The sequence below is a fragment of the Symphalangus syndactylus genome, chromosome 15 (genome assembly GCF_028878055.3).
Source record: "Symphalangus syndactylus isolate Jambi chromosome 15, NHGRI_mSymSyn1-v2.1_pri, whole genome shotgun sequence".
Lineage (NCBI taxonomy): Eukaryota > Metazoa > Chordata > Mammalia > Primates > Hylobatidae > Symphalangus > Symphalangus syndactylus.
The window spans coordinates 89,501,510-89,517,034 of NC_072437.2; the positions used below are offsets into that span (position 1 = coordinate 89,501,510).

Consider the following 15,525-nt stretch of genomic DNA (forward strand, 5'->3'; position numbering starts at 1 on the left):
AGGACACAAAAGTGAGTTAGGAAATAGCCCTGCCTTTGTGGAGATGTGCTAGAAGTATGAAAATAGGCAAAGGTGGCACCGTTCGCCAGTTTTACTGGAAAGTGGGAGGCCTCAGTGCGGGGGTCACTCTTGGTTTGGATGTTAGATGAAGAGATTCTCATAGTTCTCAGGATTAGGAGGTTCCCCAGAACAGAGAATGGCATGAACTAAAATACAGTGGGTTTAGGAAATACAAGTGGACAGAGGGCGAGAGCCTAATCTGAACCTCCATCCTGCCACCAAGCAGCACAACATCGCTGGTGCTCAAACCAGTGCCCCCAGACGGGGGTCCCTGAGTTCAGGTTTAGCCTGGCAGTGGGCCAAGGATCCCCGAGGAAGCAGATCCCTTTTAGGGTGCTTTGGCTTGGGATGACCCTAGATATTATTGTCTGGGAGACCTCACTTGCGTGGATTGCTCATAGCCTTCTCTGGTCCTTGGAGCTTGGAAGACTTATGCATATAGGAGAGTGAGATCTCTGGTAGTAGAAGCATAATTAATTAGATGCCCACTAAATAACCTAAACTTTTCATCAAAGTAATGAACAATGCTATGCATTTGAGTCCCTCTTACTCTTGAGGGATGAAGAAAGGCTTAAGTTGACCGTTGGACAGATGTTAGCTTGTGTCTAAGATCTGTTTCTCTAAAAAGGATAAGGCCTTCTCTACCCTCTCCCTTAATCATCAGACACAGGACTGGCTTCATGGGCATGTGACGTGTGCAGTCACACAAGGCCCCATTCTTAGAAGGGCCTCACACTTGGTTTAATGAGCTGCTGCCACCATCTTGTAATTCTTAATCAAGTTTTTTAAAGGGACTCTGTATTTTCATTTTGCAGTAGTCCCTCCAATTATATGTTTGGACCTGACAGACATATGTTGCTGCTAAGACTGGTGAGAAAGGAAATGAGGCCATCCCACTAACTGTAGTATTTATAGATGGCAGATCCTGGTGGTTGTGAAAAGTGGGGGCTTTGTGCACTTGTTAAGAGCATTTGCAGTGCAGTACATGGTAACACTCATCCATGAAATAATGACCAGTTTGAAATGTTTTCTAGTATAAATGCTACAGTGATGTCAGCTGAAACATGAATGTTAGAAGGTATCTTTTCATTCTTTGTAACCCTTAACCTGTAAACCTAGGATGTTCCCTCACCTAGCTTTTAACTGAAAGGTGGTTATATTTTGAATCCCTAAATCAAGAAATCCCAGAGCAGCTTTATTATCAAACTTGGAATCCAGCATTCATCAGTGTGTTTCACTGTTCTATGTTAGAATATTAACAGCACTGGAGTCCCATAAATTATGTATTTGTTGCTGAATGTTGCTGCCAGCTATGAGTGGAAAAGCAGTTCCTTATGTAGCTTATTTTGGTTTTACAAGATCATTGATGTGTATCAAGATGCCTCAACAAATGAAATGTAGTTCAAATCATAGAGTTACGAGTCTGTGCAACTAGATAGATTTTTCTTGCCCTTGAGTGTCACAGTGGTGGCACTCTATACTTTAAAAAGTGTGAAATAACAACCAGGAGAGATAGGGAAAACCCAATTGGCTTTAAAAAAAATAAATACATGTCAAAGATTTTATATTAGGCATTAATTAACAATTAATTAACTGGCGAAGTAAGTGGTTACTACAGTCCAAAGGAAAATCCAAAGAGTAGACACATACATAGGCAATGGAGAATGTGAAAATGAATTTGTTAGCAGATGCACAGCTGGCTTCTCCCATGGGCAGGGTGGGGTGTGGGATTAGGTGTGTCTTCACTGGACAAGATTTGTTTGCAATAATATCAGTATTCTTTATAGAGTTGTAAATAGATTAGTAAAAATACTAAAAGGTGTAGTCCCCTGTAGAATCAGATAGCCCAGAAGAGTGTGCTAGACAACACCTGAAGTTCTGCTGAAAAGATACCCAGTGATCACTTTTTGCCCATTTCAAATCTTTCTCAGTTTACCTGACTCTGCTTCCCCCCTCCTCCCCTGTGATCATAATAATCTCAATGATTATCCTTCATCACAAAAAAAAAAAAAAAAAAAAAAAAACCCAGGCTGGTCTCATGAGGTTAGTCCTGATTATTTATATTGGTACAGTAAAGTGTTAATTAACCATATAGGCCACTCGGATTTGTTTTGCATATCCAGAGCCACACAGTATTCAACAATTTTGTGTTAAGCCCACAAAATTTACTTCTACCTGGAAGTTTTTATAAAGAATCTTGCACTGGACTTTTCTTTTTCTTTTCTTTTCTTTTTTTTTTTTTTCTTTGAGACAGAGTCTCATCACTCTGTCCCCCAGGCTGGAGTGCAATAGTGTGATCTTGGCTCACTGCAATCTCCACCTCCAGGTTCAAGCTATTCTCCTGCCTCAGCCTCCCAAGTGGCTGGGATTACAGGCATGCGCCACCAAGCCCAGCTAATTTTTGTATTTTTTGTACAGACGGGGTTTCTCCACATTAGCCAGGCTGGTCTTGAACTCCCAAAGTGCTGAGATTACAGGCGTGAGCCACCGCTGAACTGGACTTTTCAAAGCCTCTAAAATTTGCCATACCAAGGCTAGAAAACCAAGCCCAAGAAACTCTACTGTATTTCACCTACAGTATTTGCAACAACAGTTGAATTCCTCAAAGTTTCCACCATTTGCTAGGTTCTTGGTCTGGTACCTTCCTTACCAGCTGTAAGGCCAGGACCCTGTAAATCAGGTACCAGGCCAGTTTTCCTGGGAAGGCTTTGTAAGTTGGCTCTATGAGTTCTTAAAGTGGCTAGTCATATCTGATTCAGTGAGCATCATTCTCACACATGACACCCAGGTTATACAGTTGATTTGCCCAGTTATATCTTGCAGATAGAGTCTCACTGAATCGATGCAAATAACTATGTTTCCATGAAAATTAAGGAATCTGTGTAACAGTTTTCTTAAATTCTGGGCAATCAGTGAGAATTGGGTATCATTTCTTAAATGTTTTGATTTAACTTACAATAACAGAGTTTACGAAATTGTGGGTTAGAGATAGCTTTAAAATAGAGAAAAGGCATCCTCATATATCCAGAAAATAGAACATTAAAACAACATCAACAGTATTCCAGACAAATAACCACGATAAAATTTCCCTCTTCTGTTCATTCAGTTCTATGAATGAACTGTAATTAATTCTTGTTCTGATGGTTCTTGGTTTAGCAGTTCACATTCAAGAAGCCATCTGCATCCAGACTAAAAAGGGTCCAGAAATCCAAGGAAATCCTGACTCAATCCACTGGCACAGCTTAAAAATTATCTAAGCAATGTCAGCTCAGCGGCCTGTGCCAAAGAGTCTGTTCTTTGAAATATCAATATTTTAAAATACCTAGTACAAATAGTTCTTTTCCATGAAACTCTGAGGCTGTCCTTTATTGAAGTCACAAACTCTATAGCAGAGCCTTCAGGCAAGGATCAGAATAATACAGAAATTATCTACAGATTATAGAGATTTTGTAACTTAAGGGTTAATTTGTAATTGTGACCAATGATATCAGAATGAGGGAAAGTAAAATTCCCCGTTGGGATATGCTATATAACTCTTTCCTAAGAATTGTGATCAGTATTTCTCCAAGGGTAAAAACACATAGACAATAATGACATCAGGAAATCTCCACAGTCTTCCAATAAAACATGTAATTTCTGAAATACTAATAAAATTTTTTACCTACTGACTTAACCTAGAGCAGGCTGAGGATCTCTTTTGATCTGACAATTATTCCCATTTACTCTTAACCTAGTAACACATCAAACAAGTGCAATTATTTATAGCATTTGTTTTTAAAAAATTTTTTCCTTTTTCAGACAAGGTCTTGCTCTGTCACCCAGGCTAGAGTGCAGTGGTATGATCACAGCTGACTGCAGCCTCAACCTTTCAGGCTCAAGTGATCCTCTGATCTCAGCCTCCCTAGTAGCTGGGACTACAGGCATGTACCACCACGTCTGACTGAGTTTTTAATTTTTGTAGAGGCAGGGTCTCACCATGCTGCCCAGGCTGGTCTCAAACTTCTTGGCTCAAGCAGTCCTTCTGCCTCAGCCTCCCAAAGTGCTGGAATTACAGGCATGAGCCACTGCGCCTCACCACATTTCTGTTTTTGTAAGATGAGGGAACAAGTCTTTATGATTTTCTAGGACCTCTCTGGGAAATCTTAGGCATAAAACACATCCTAAAAAATTTATTTTTTCAAAACAGAGGTTCAGTTTACAAAGGCAAAACCAGAGTTGTATACAGTAAGACCTTCTTCTTCAAAGGGTTCCCTTGTCCTTTGTTCCCTGCTTTCAAGGCCAGACTCCCTTACTCTCTGTGTTCCCTTGCCCTGGGAAACAACCTTCCTCTCAGTCTTTATCTATAGAGCCCACGTTCCACATCTGCTACTCACTCTGTAAATCACCCCTCCCATCACAACGCCCCCTCCCCCCCACTGCCAAAACTGTTTTCCCACCAGTGTAACCACATCCCTGCACTTCTCAAGTTAGCCAACCATGTTCAGCTTAGATTGTGCAGTCCAACTCTAGCCAGTGGGGACTGGACACAGCAGTAGGAGCCAATGCGTTGGTGATAAAGCCGCTGCTTTCCTTTGTTTGGTGTGCTCTTGTGGTGACCAGACTAATGAGCAGCACCTTTCTGCAGAAGTAAACTTTGCCTTGCTGAGAAATCAAGTATTGGAGTGTTCATTTGTGACTTCGAGCTTTATTTCTAACAAGAGTTGTCAAGGGAATTTTAAGTAGGGTAAGATAGGAGCACAGGTGTTTAAGAAGCAATACCTGGTTATATAATCAAAGCAGTAAAACATTTAAAAATAAACATAGATGATAACACAATTTTAAATAATTTAAAATTCTTTTCACATGTGAGTACTCCTTGTTCTCTCTCTTTTTTTTTTTTTCTTAAGAGCATTAATCAAGTCAACATAAAGTGCTGAAAATAATTCTGGTGAGACATAGAATGTCTGCTAGCTAGGCAGATTCCACAGAAGGTAAAGAACATCCTTTCACATTGTAGGCATTAATCAGTAAACTAAGGAAGCAGGCCATCAAAACTGAGGGAACTTAGCCAAAATTGTAATGCATCTTATAGCTTTTTTTCAGACTAAAGTATTATAAGCCAAAGCAAGTAAAACTGACTTTCCAAGTTTTGTCCTTCATTTTTCTCTTTCATATTCCAGAACAAATAGACACTTTAGTATTGCCCTTTTCATCTTCATTTTCTCAAAAGTATACAATGGAGTTTTCCAGAAGCTACATGATAAGTGATATTATGATTATGATAAATGCAGAAAGATGATTATCCAGCTCTCCTATTAAGCTAGACATTAGAAAGACTTGCAAAAATATTAAATAATGTCATTTTTCTCATCAAAATTTTTTGTTTTGGAAAATATCTTTTTTTACAGAATATGTGACTTATGTTAAAATGAAATGGATTCGTCATTGCTATTTTCAAATGAATTAATATTTTAAAAATTTCTCAGTTTTAATTCCAAATACAGTAAATATCGATCATTATCACGTACTAAACCAAAGCTCTTTGGTGTCGTCAAATAAGTTTTAAGAGTATAAAGGGATTGTGAGACCAAAAAGTTCAAGAACCACTGCTTTGATACAAAGCTACCCTGTTTTTATTTGAAAAACAAAAACCATTGTATTTCTTTTTCATTAATGCTCCTGGCATAATCTCAACCACCCATTTAAATTATAATAATTAACCAAAGAAACTAATTTATATTTCATAGAGAAAATTAGGAGGAGGGAGGATATGGACAATTGAAAATCATCCCATATAATCGTTTTAGCAGACTAGCAAAACTCATGAACACACATTACTGAAATTTCCATAGTGACATAAGGCACTTTTACATTCCCTTAAAGTGGCAAAAAATGAACTCATGTATTGAGACAACTCAAAGGTATAGCCTCACTATAGCATAGAAAAATAAGAAGCAAACATATATAAACTTAATATTATACTTTATAATCAAAGTCACAGTATTCTAACTTACTTAGCAATTATCTGGGTATCCAATGATTATTGATTAGCTCAGGTTAACATTAGTCCATTTTGTTACCTAAAGATCTTGGAAATTATCTTTAAGTTGATATGCTACAAAACATAATTGCTATTCATATAAAAAGTTTGTCAGGATAGTTATTCAATTCAGCTGAACACAAATTTATGTTTCTAATAATCTTAAACATTATGTATGAGTTCATTTGACCAGCTATCCTGAATAAATTTAGGAGAAATAAAAACAAAATGCACACTTGTATTCTGTTCAACACTAATAAATCAGAGAAAGATTTAACATTTTAAAAGCTATGTTACTAGTCTCATTTGCCAAATGAAACTTAATTTTATGAACTTGGATTCTTAAAATATTACTGAATTGGCTAGCAGTTTCTATTAAAAGAATTTTTATGTTTAAGTCTAGCAGGTTCAAAATATTAGAGGTTTGATGTCCTGTGATTTTAGGAGGATTCAATTTATAAAAGCACTTGTTTATCAATCAGAAGTTCTTTTAATTTAAAAGGTATTGTAATCCAATTTATTGACACCCTCTGGAAATAGGAAAGCATTCCACACACAGCAAGAGGTGAAGGCTTTTCTGGATTATAAACACATAGACACACGGAGCTTAATAGCTTTAGTTTTTCAACTTCAGCCACAGATCAAGAATAAATAGAAACACAAAAAAATCACCAGTCCAGATATCAAAGAGCTGTTCTCCTTCCCAGTAGAAACAAAATTCTTCATTGGTTTGAGCTCAAAATAGACAAACATACAAAAAAAAAAGACAAAGAAACTATGTACCCTATTCTCTCACCCAATAGAGAATAGACCTCTGTAATCCATTGCTAGCAATCACTCAGACCATAAAACTAAATAAATTCTCCATCATTTTTGCCGCCAAGAGGGAATAACTTGTCAGCCATGCACAAACTAGAAAGAAAAATAAAACAGAATCAGGAGAGAGTAAAAACTAGAGAAATGGAGAGCCTGTGGAATTCAAGTCTGTTACTGCTATGGATTCACTCTGGGAGCCAAGTAAAGGCATGCCTGGTCCCAAGCCACTTGTGAGGTGCACACCTCAGACAACACAGTTTACCTGGCTGTGTCAGGTAAATCCAGTGGGCATCTCAACGGATGACCTCCAAAACTCTTCAAGGATAATTTTTTAACGGGGAAAATCATGACTCTTGAACAAATGTAAAATGAACATACGCTACAGGTTTTGATTCCTTAAGGAAGGAGGGAACCAATAAGAAGTTACAGCCCATTCAACAATCAGCTTTTTTCCTTAAAGGAAAATGTCATAACTGACAGATTACCTCTTCCTGGGGCCTGAACATGCAAAGAGCATTCAGACTTATTTTAAATCCTGGATACTCTTCTGACCTTTAGCCTGCTGAAAATTCCATCAGGTTTCTAAGATCTACACTTGGAGCTCAGAGTGAGTGAGCACATTGGCTGACTTTGCCGAGGTTTCTGCTGCGAGGCCTTGCATTTGTTCTCCTAAACTGTCACTAACCCTTGGTTTCTTTCCCAGTGACAAAGTCCAGGCCCTTTCCTATGCACAGCACACGCGACAGCTGATCTCTTGTGGCGGTGATGGTGGGATTGTCGTCTGGAACATGGACGTGGAGAGGCAGGAGGTAGGTGGCACAGCAGGGTGGGGTGGGCCCTGTGGTTCTAGCCCTGCCTCCCTTCCTGCTTATTTCTTATTTCTTTTATGATTAAACCATGAAATAAGGCATGTAACGTCAAAGAATTATAGCATAAAAGGAGTTGTTTGGGTTGTTTTTTTTTTTCCCTCACAAGTTGGCATGTAACATTACTGTGATGGAGAGTTCATAAGAATTTTGACTGAGACTAAGCTGTTTAAATCTGTTACACCATTCACAGCAAAAGTACAGGTGAGGAAAAGAAACCATCTATTTCCTGGTGATTAGTCCTTTGGTATAAAATGCCCTACAAAAACAGAGGACTCACGTGATTTATGTCATGGAAGAAAATAGTGCCTAAGATGAAGCAAGAATTCTTAGTTTGGTATTAATAGAAATACTAGAAATAATTATTTTGTACTTTATAAGACATGTTCTAAATAGTTCCCCAGATATCAATATATCCTTAGTTTTTTAGCACGTATTTACATGTTATCAGAACATTCTTTTTTATGAGCTTTCATTTTGATCTTTGAGCATCTTAACAACGAACATGTTTCCTGCATATCTCCTTTGACAAGTACTTTGAAGTTAACCATTTTCCGATTACGTTACAATTATTCTGGGTAGACTTTCCCTTTGACAATGCACATTCTGATAATTAATTTCTTGCAGGATACAAAAATTACATAGAAAAGCAACACTTTAAAAAGACAAAAGCGGTCTCCCACCTTCTTTCCATGCCCTCACCCCAGTCTCATTTCAAGAGAGTAGTCGCTATTACCCACAATGTCATGCCTTTTCAAACGCAAGTAATTATATGCTTAAGAAGATTAAAGCTTTATTTGCTCAGATCTTAAGTCCATAGGACTTCTGTTAGTAACTAATCAAAATGATCATTACTGTCAGAAGGTGGGGAATTGTAGAACATTGCTTTTGAAAACTATACTTGGCACCATTAATACAAAGGCTGGGATCGTTGCGATGAGTGCCGGTTATGCTAACCATGTTCCCGCATGGCTGGTGATTATGTCCTGAGTTGGGTTCTGCATGGTAGCCTGCTTTGGGTTAGGGACAGTCACACCTGGTCTGTCCTGACTTCTTTCTGGGCCCTTCTAACCAAACCAGGGGAGGGGAGAAGGACCCAATTCTTTTCCTTTGGTGCACGTAGCCTGGACCCTTTATGGACAGAGGCCAAAGGAGGATAACAGTGTGGTGTCCAGAGATGAAACCAAGTGGTTGATGGGCAGTTCTTTGAGCAACCTTGTTTATGAGCCTATTGATACACAGATATAGAGGCACCCAATACTGTTGACTAATTTAAAATCTTATTCAGTGAGTCAACACTCTAAATAAGCAATGGAGATGGTTCCATTCATTTTTTTTACAAGTATCATTTTTATAAACATAAATTTCCTGAGATTTTTGTTTTAATCTTAGCCTCTGTGGAGCTGCTTCGTGGTTATAAGTGCTGTGTGATGCTCACCTTGGGAGGTCTGTGACATATATTGAAGTCATCTCTAACCTGAAGTACTGACAGACTTTCTGGAAGAAAAGGCTTGTAGGAGGAAACTTCAGAATTCTATTAAATGGTGTAAATGATGAAATTATAGTTGATATATGCTAGAGCATCAGCGCTGGGTATTTTAGAAGTGATGGAGTCATCATTGGCTAATGTTCCCAGTGAAGGATTGAGGGAGGAACATTGTGCTGAAGGATCAACAGAGTCTGGATGTGCTCTGAGCAGGAGCACATGGGCTTTGCAGGCCAAGAAACAGCAAGAGTAAGGACAAGGTGAACACGATAGGTTGATGTGGTGCATTAACGCTCATGAGCGGTTTAGAGAAGCAGTCAGAGATGAGAGGATGGCAGCTACCTGAAAGATAAGGGCAGACAATGGAAGACCTTGAGTGGCTGGATGTAGATCGAGTGACATCGCATAGGTTCAGCAGGTGTTTTATACAGTTAATGAAATCCATTTTTGTTTTGTTAACTTTTAGCATTTTTTAAAAGTATAGTATATAACATTCTTGGTAGAAAAGTTACAAAATGCTCATTAGTAAATAGAAAAGATGTCAATTACTCATACTACCACCACCCAGAATATCACTCTGAACATGTTGGCATACATCCTTCCTAACATTTTTCTCTACACATAACACGTGTGTAAGACTTTTTTTTTTTAACCAAAAATAGAAGCACAAATATGCTGATTTATTTTTTCCCCTTTATTGGTCCTTAACTCTCAAATGCCTCCTCACAGATACCCACTATGATGTGTTTGATGTGTGTCCTGAACACACATGCTTCCTTATAAAAGGTGTGTGTGTGTGTTTGTGTGTGTGTGTGTCTCTGTGTGTGTTTTAAAGTTTACATAACTCAGCCGGGCACAGTGGCTTACGCCTGTAATCCCAGCTGTTGGGAGGCCGAGGCACATGGATCACTTGAGGTCAGTAGTTCAAGACCAGCCTGGCCAACATGGCGAAACCCTGTCTGTACTAACAATACAAAAAAAAAAATTAGCCAGGCATGGTGGCAGACACCTGTAATCTCAGCTTCTCAGGAGGCTGAGGCAGGAGAATTGCATGAACCTAGGAGGCGGAGGTTGCAGTGAGCCAAGATTGCACCACTGCACTCCAGACTGGGCAACACAGCAAGGCTGTCTCAAAAAAAAAAAAAAAAGTTTATGTAGTTGATGTACTGTTAGTCTGGTTCTATTTCCAGCTTTTGCCATTGAACCCTTTTGAGCTCTCCCATCCTGCTGTTTCTTGTGGTGCTTCTGCATAGGACCCCATCGTGTGTACCATTCACGTTTTACTTCTCTGTTTCCCAAGCAAAGGGCGTGTAGACTGGCACAAACTCCCTGGTACCACACACAGTGCCCAGATGACCTTCTTATATGTGTCCCCTCACAGACCTGCCCTGTGTGAGACTCTCAGGGCCATAAACCCAAGAGTGGGATCAATTGAAGGTATATTCTTGATTTTGCTAAATAACCAAACAGCTGTACTCATTTATACTTCTAATGGAGAACAGGGAGTTTTCTGACATCCCACATCCCCACCAATAGTGATTTCCCTCCCTTTCTGGTTTTGCCCTTTTGGAGACAGAGGTAAAACAGTATCTCATTTTTATTTGCATTCTCTGCTTAACAGTAAATTTGAGCCTCTCTTCGTATATGTTAGCCATTCAGACTTCCCTGACTGTGAACTGCATGCTCATATCTTTTGTATCTTCTGCCAGTTTCTCAACTGCTTCTTGTTATTTCCATATTGATTTTCCAGGGGTTCTTTTTATATAGTAATTTGCAGGAGTTGTTTGTTACAAACTTTATAAGTATCTTCTCCTAGTCTCTCTTAACTCTGTGCTATGATACTATTTAATAACCTGGGGGTTTTGTGTTAGTTTATTATATATTGAACATGTTCCATGTCTTTAAATATTTGTTTTTACTACATAATTTTAATGGTAATAAGCTGGTATTTGAGAAATTGTTTCACAAACAAACATTAATACTGCCCCCTCCAGCCTCATCTCTCGTTTTCCCCATCTGTGCTCCAGCCATCCCCAGGTCTCAGTTGTCTTATTTGTCTGAGAATCTCAGCCTGGGTGGCTCCTGTGATCCCTCTGCCAAAGCACTCTGTGCTTCTCCCTCTTGGGCCTTCACACACTTATGCTTATCTAAATAATTATTAATCATATTTTCATGATGGTGGAGATTCTTATTCACCACTACATCCCATCCCCTGGGCCTGCCACAGAATAGACAGTCAGTAAATATTTTTTGAATGATTGACTGAGAAATCACACCTGTGTTTCTTATAAACACATCCTGATTGCTCCATAAGTTTCATCGGGGTCAGTGGTTTCCATTGTCCTGACTGCTGGCCACAGTGACCTGTCCTGTGCTTTATTTGACAAGACCCCTGAATGGTTGGACAGTGATTCCTGCCAAAAGTGTGATCAGCCTTTCTTCTGGAACTTCAAGCAAATGTGGGACAGTAAGAAAATTGGTCTAAGACAGGTGAGTGATATGGATGCTTCATCAAAATGTAATTTTGTGGAAATAGCTCAACCATGTGATCTTAGAAGAAATAACACCCCTGGGTGGGAGTTGTGGTGAGGGTAAATTATGATCCTGGAGTCACCTCGTGATTACACAGTAATTTACTCTGTTTGTCTACCATAGCTCATTCCTACTGGATTCAGTTTCTGTAGTGGTTGGTTCCCAGTAAGCAGTTAGGGATGTGATTTTAGAATTCTAGTGGCCTCTATTGCAGTGCACCTTACAATTAGAGGTGTCATGCTTAGTTTGTATGGAAACCAGACCATGAAATTATATAAGTGGTGTTTCTCTCTTTATTTTACTTTCCCTCCTTCTGATTAATTTTAGTTATTTAGATCTACTTATAATACAGCATTTTCAATCTGATTCCATGGTTCTGTTTGGTTTTCCCCAAGGAAATCAAATGTTAGGTTACCTAGGCTTACCATGGCCAAAGTCAGCAGATTGAATCAGGTTTCTTGCATGTTCTCCTTCATCCAGCACCATAATCTCCTGAGATGGCAGTTTCTCAGACACCCCGCTTTAAGATCACCTGGCCCCTGGGTGGTTCCTCTGTAGTTCCTAGTATGATCATTGGAAAGGACCAAGAGTAGGGAAAGCAGGAGAGTGGGGTGGTGTCCCTGTCAGGTGTGTTACCCAACAGTCCTTGTTGAATAAACAGAGCCCCAAAAAAGAACACATCCAGTGTGTTCCCTTTAGTTCTGGGGCTCTCTTGTTCAGCATCCTCACCTGGATGCAGTTGATTACACCTCTCTTTGCCAGGAGGGGTGAGGTGCGGCGGCCTCAGGAGCTGAGGGAGCCATGATGAGCATCTATTTTATCTCCCTCCTCCAGCACCACTGCCGCAAGTGTGGGAAGGCCGTCTGCGGCAAGTGCAGCTCCAAGCGCTCCTCCATCCCCCTGATGGGCTTCGAGTTTGAAGTGAGGGTCTGTGACAGCTGCCACGAGGCCATCACAGATGAAGAGTAAGTTCCCGCAGCCTGCAGACCGCTTCAGGTTAAGGCAAGAATCTAATCTGAGCCCTGCGCTCAGCGCCGCAGCCATCACTCGGGTTGCTTTAGTTTCTGCTGGTTTAGAATATAGTCCACGGCAAGTAGTAAAAGCTCTCCTTTGCCACCAAAAGATTTGTGGTATCCTGTGAGATGGGAGAAGAGAAAATACACTCAAAGAATTCATCTCTGTGTTCTTTCTAATTTCTAGGTTATGTGCCTTTAAAATAGGTGCTCTCAGAGCAAACCCTTCTGTCTGCTCATTTACTTGAGAATTACCCAGGAGTATAAGGGCTCAGGATTCACTTTCTGTCCCAAGCTGGTATCTTTACAGGAGTTGAGTGAGTCCATGGGTCCAGAAGATTTCATTTTCCGGGAAGAGCTAAGTCGCTTTACCCAAGAGGCAAATATTCCCAGTTGCCCAGTTACTCAGCTGGCTGCTTGTCAGCCCTGCCCAGTAACCCAGGATATAGGTTACTACCCCTTGGGTGTGCTGTGGAGGTGTGGGGGCAAATCTGTGTTATCTCTTTAGTGTTGGCTCATTGAAAGCTGCCCCCAGATGTAAACACAGTGCTCTGCAGCATTTCCCTAATTTTAGTGACTTACAGGAGGATCTGCAGGGTAGCTTGTCTTCCCAATCCTCCCAGCACCTTGTATTACAGTAAATCATAAGTAGTCTTATTTATCCATATCAAATATAAAATAAGATGCCCTTGCATAAGTATGCATTTATGTTCATTGATTATTTTCTACTCATCATACGTGATGAAATTAATGAGGGTTTTCTCATTGAATTAGTGCAAGAGACCTTAGAGATAGCCTACTTTAATTCTTCATTTTATAGCTAAAGACATAGACTTTAAGAGTTTAAGGGACTTATAGTTAAGCCTAAGTCTTCTAAAAATTTAAAGTAACCATTTTAAGATACTGAAGATCTATCCTGCAGATTTAGCTATAGAAACGAAGAAGAAGAAGAAGAAAAAAATTGTCCTGAGAGAGCCCACTGCAGTGGAGTGGGCCCCTTGAAGCATGATAAGAGCACTGTCTCCTAGACCACACCCTGTACCTGTTCCCACCTCTGTTTCTTCTGCCTCTTTGTGGAAGCACTTGCATTGCCTCTAGAGCACCTAGGCAGCTGACAAGCCTTCTTAAAAAAAAAAAAAAAGGTATATGTTAAAAATCCAAAACTAATGATGTTTGTTTTTTATTTTGTTTTGCTTGTTACAGCTTTAGAATACTATAGAAAAACCAAGTCTGCAGTCATACCAGTGAAAAAGGAAAAATGAATGGAGGGGGATAGTTCTCCTATTAGAATGACACTTAGTAATATCATGGGACACTTAGTACTATCTTGGTCCTTTTTTCTTTTTTAATTAAATAGACTATTTTACTGGCAAGTCCTTCGGAGCGCAAACTTAGCAAAAGCCGTGTGGTTTTAAAAGCTCAGGTGGAGATTATCACAGACACCATTGGAGCAACATTCTCCAGAAGGACTTTTAGAAATTTTCATCTCTTTCCCATTTTAAAGACTATAAGATTTCTTGTATATTTTTTTTAATCATAACTGGTCACTAGGGAATAAAGGCAGATCTGAGGAGCATTCCTATCAGTGAAGCAGTTTTAGCCATGAGGCCAAAATTTAGAGCCTAATGTCATCCTAGATCTCTCTCATTCATATGTCCCCACCTTTTCCTCTCAGAAGCTTTCTTTGCTCCTTCTAGACGTGCACCCACAGCCACCTTCCATGACAGTAAACATAACATTGTGCATGTGCATTTTGATGCAACCAGAGGATGGTTACTGACTTCTGGAACTGACAAGGTTATTAAGGTAAGACGCCATCTTATTAAGAAGCTTTCCATCTTTGGCCTCATATAGATATACAGGAGCACCAAGAACGTGGGAGGCACTGCTCTAAAGGTTATCCTTGGGTAGCCAGCCATAGTGGCATGTGTTTGTAGTCCCAGCTACTCAGGAGAGTTAAGAGGGAGGATTGCTTGAGTCCAGGAGTTGAAGGCTACAGTGAGCTTTGATCACATCACTGCATTCTAGCCTGGGCAACAAAGCAAGACCTCATCTCTTAAAAAAAAAAAATAAATAAAGTTACCGTTGAAGGTGAGTGTTTTTGAGAACCTATTACAAACCCGATACATGCACAGCCTCATCCCAGGCACTGGCTCTACACAAAGAAATAAGACAGAGCTCCAGCCTGCAAGGAATAGATAGTCTACTTGGGACAGACTAAAAAGACTGTAATAGGTCACATGTGTAGCAGTCAAAACAGTAATACATATGAGAATTTATAGCGCACTGAGCTCTACCTCCCTGACCCATTCTTGGAGGTCACAGCAGGATGAGATGGCTAAAATAACCCACTTTGGAAGCTACCAGATCTCCGTGACTTTGACAGGAAGTTTAAAATAAACTCTGGGGTTGGGTGTGATGACTTACGCCTATAATTCCAGCACTTTGGGAGGTGAGACTGAGGATCACTTGACCCCAGGAGTTCAAGACCAGCCTGGCCACCATAGCGTGACCCCGTCTTAACAAAAAAATTAAAAATTAGCCAGACGTGGTGGTTCCTGCCTCTAGTCCAGCTACTTGGGAGGCTGAGGTGCAAGAATTACTTGAACCCAGTAAGTCGAGGCTGCAATGAGCCGTGATTGTGCCACTGCACTCTAGCCTGGGTGACAGAGCAAGACCCTGTCTCAAAATAATTAATTAATTAATTAAAATAGGATAAACTCTGGCAGCCTC

General features: G+C 39.9%; 2 protein-coding genes across 25 annotated transcripts in view; one reads left to right on the top strand and one right to left on the bottom strand.

The window, feature by feature from the left end:
- WDFY2 (WD repeat and FYVE domain containing 2) overlaps positions 1 to 15,525 on the top strand; it is a 314,795-nt gene that overhangs the window by 291,724 nt on the left and 7,546 nt on the right. For 22 of the 24 annotated variants that reach the window (XR_008651395.2, XR_010116070.1, XR_010116071.1 and 19 more), the window contains 4 exons: positions 7,599 to 7,704; positions 11,636 to 11,737; positions 12,614 to 12,744; positions 14,490 to 14,598. Coding sequence is in view for 9 of the 24 variants with exons in the window: in XM_063619259.1 (XP_063475329.1) it covers positions 7,599 to 7,704; positions 11,636 to 11,737; positions 12,614 to 12,744; positions 14,490 to 14,598 (448 nt within the window). In the remaining 15 variants the exon portion in view is untranslated. Of the gene's footprint in view, positions 1 to 7,598; positions 7,705 to 11,635; positions 11,738 to 12,613; positions 13,935 to 14,489; positions 14,599 to 15,525 lie in introns of those variants that run through there. The other 2 variants (XR_010116081.1, XM_063619257.1) reach the window with 2 other exon arrangements.
- The window catches only part of DHRS12 (dehydrogenase/reductase 12), a 58,511-nt gene continuing 51,515 nt past the window's right edge, over positions 8,530 to 15,525 (bottom strand). Inside the window, exon 11 of the mRNA XM_055244847.2 lies at positions 8,530 to 12,914. Within this exon, the coding sequence (XP_055100822.1) occupies positions 12,852 to 12,914 (63 nt within the window). The 3' untranslated portion in view covers positions 8,530 to 12,851. The remainder of the gene's footprint in view (positions 12,915 to 15,525) is intronic.